The sequence below is a fragment of the Contarinia nasturtii genome, unplaced genomic scaffold (assembly GCF_009176525.2).
Source record: "Contarinia nasturtii isolate CC-2019 unplaced genomic scaffold, AAFC_CNas_1.1 Cnas_scaffold_6434, whole genome shotgun sequence".
NCBI classification, from domain to species: domain Eukaryota; kingdom Metazoa; phylum Arthropoda; class Insecta; order Diptera; family Cecidomyiidae; genus Contarinia; species Contarinia nasturtii.
Window position 1 is genome coordinate 1 of NW_022203691.1, and position 2,611 is coordinate 2,611.

At 34.5% G+C, this 2,611-nt stretch overlaps 1 protein-coding gene across 1 annotated transcript; it reads left to right on the forward strand.

The window, feature by feature from the left end:
* Nucleotides 1-33: 33 nt before the first annotated feature.
* Nucleotides 34-1,673, forward strand: LOC116351847 (protein diaphanous-like). The gene is made up of 3 exons (XM_031783995.1): nucleotides 34-1,357; nucleotides 1,428-1,508; nucleotides 1,573-1,673. The coding sequence occupies exons 1-3, from the start codon at nucleotides 34-36 to the stop codon at nucleotides 1,671-1,673; spliced, it is 1,506 nt and encodes a 501-aa protein (XP_031639855.1).
* Nucleotides 1,674-2,611: the final 938 nt, after the last annotated feature.

Genomic DNA, 2,611 nt, shown 5'->3' on the forward strand with positions numbered 1-2,611 from the left:
TATCAAACAACTACGCTTAAATTAATTGCACTCATGGCATCAGCACCACCACCCCCACCACCCCCACCACCCCCATCACCCCCACCACCCCCACCACCGCCAGCTCCGTTTAAATCACTTGAGCCGGTTTCAAAAACAAATGATTCAAGAATGAAAAAAATCAATTGGAATAAGATTATTCCACATAATCTACCAAAAGATTGCATTTGGAATAAACATGAAGATGATGATGAGCAACCGGCGAAAGATTTACTTGATGTAGTGGCAAAAAAATTTTCATTACAGCCCGGAAAAAATACATTCAAGACATGTGCTGTAAAACCCTTACGAGTAATAGATACTCGTAATGCACAAAATCTTCTGATTTTGCTTCGTGTTCAATACAAAAATACGTCACATGATCAAATCAAAAAGTATATTTTGGATTGCAACGATTCCATGCTAAAAGTTGATTTCATTGAGGCTCTGATGAAATGTTGGCCGCAGCCCTATCAAATAAACCAACTCATTGATTTGAACAAGACAAATATTGAGCTTGCTGAACCGGAAAATTTTCTTGTTGATCTGTCCGACATTGAACGACTTCTACCTCGTTTACAGTGTATAAAATTCAAAATAAATTACAACGATATGGTAACGGATCTCAAACCAAATATCGAAGTTGGCATTGCCGCCTGTAAGCAACTCACTACATCTCAAAAGTTTCGTAAGATCTTGATACTAATCAGATCGATTGGAAACATTATGAATTCCGGTTCGACCTATGGAGAGGCAGTTGCCTTTGAGTTACCAATACTAACCAAATTGAATACAATTAAGTGTTCAGACAACAAACAAACGCTTCTACATTTTGTAGTAGAAACTGTCGAAAACAGACAACCGGAATTGTTGGTCTTTGGTGATGAGCTCAATTATGTCAATGAAGCTGCCCGTCTTGATCTTGACCACATTGAAGATGTGATAAACAAAATTGCAACTGAAGCCGATATTCTCAAAAAAGAACTGGCACGAAACAGCGTTTCTCAACTAATTGATGATAAATTTATCGAAACAATGACTCCCTTTATGTCAGAATGCAGCGCACATCTAGAGCTATTGAAAGGAATGACAATTGACATGCAAGCCGGTTATATGAACGTTGCGGATTATTTTGGATTCAAGATAAAGGAATATGGCATGAACATGAGCATGAAAGAATGTTTTTCAACAATAACAACATTCCACGATTTATTTATGAAAGCACAGACAGAAATGTCTAAGACACAAAAAGTAAATGAAGCAACCGAACATACAGAAAATTTGAAATCAATCGAAGTAGCCGGTCAACAGCAACAAAATATAACGCCGGTAAATCCAAGTAAGTGAATAAAATGATAAAAAAAAGTCTCTTAATTCTTAAAATAAATGTGAAATGATATAAAATGTAGGTGCGTCAGAAGTCCAACTTACAATGGAAAACAACAGTACTCGTGAATGCAAGATTGAGCTTGTAAGAATCACAGAAGAAGGTAAATTTTATCATTCATCTATATTCCATATGAGTCAATTTTTTTTGTTGTTGTCAATTTTCAGAAATTCTGGCTGCAACCAAACCACGCCAAATCATGAAAACCAATGATACAGCACCACGTCGAAGCTTCCGGCTCATGAAGAAAAATGAGGAAAAACAATAAATCGCAAGGAGCAGAGAAGGAGAATAGAGAATTTTTCACAACAAAACACACGATTCATTCTATTTAAATGAAAATGATTATCTTTTTAAAAAAGTCCGGTTTTTTTGTCTTTTTTTAAATCTGTTTTAAATAAATCTTATGAAGTTGTCATACCTTAATATCATATACGATATATGAATAAAATAACAGCAAATAAAAACTAAAATAATCGTTTATGGTTAATTGTTTTTTATTGTATCTTTGAAACTGTATGAGATTGATTTAACATAATTTATGTTACATACATACGTTACAAAAAAGACATTTGTTTGTTCTTTGGTCAATTCAATTGAATCTGAGCCATACGTTCAGTGATTTCATTGATATCCCGTTGCGTTGGAGTTTGGATTATTGACACATTTGGCGATAGTATTGGTGCTGGTCTGTACCGAAGTGGTGTTGAATGGCATCTAAAATTGATAGCTGTTCCAGTTCCAAATGTCCACTCCATATTGTATGTCACACCGGAATAATTTACGAATTGCGCTCCAATTCGAATTGTTTATCTTGATGCTGTGGAATATTCCATATGAATTGTTGTATCCAAAATTGATTCATCATTTTCCATCTCTTGAGCCATATCCAATGTTTTCGTCGAATAATTGAAGTGGTTTCTTTAGCTTTTCTTTTTATAAAATAAACAACCGAAAAAATCGTTGATATTGTTCAACAAATTGTGTTAACCTCAAATGGATGTCAACTTTTGTTTGCTTATATCTGCTTATATCTAGCAAAGTCTACTTGATGCGTTTGGATGTCATCGACAAAGCGCATACATACACACAAATACAACCAAATACAACGAATGAATTTGTTTGCTACACTTGTCATTATTTCATAATAGTTCCGGTATAGTTTCAGTTAGAAGAATTTCCCCATTGTAAAACAAAATCAAACAA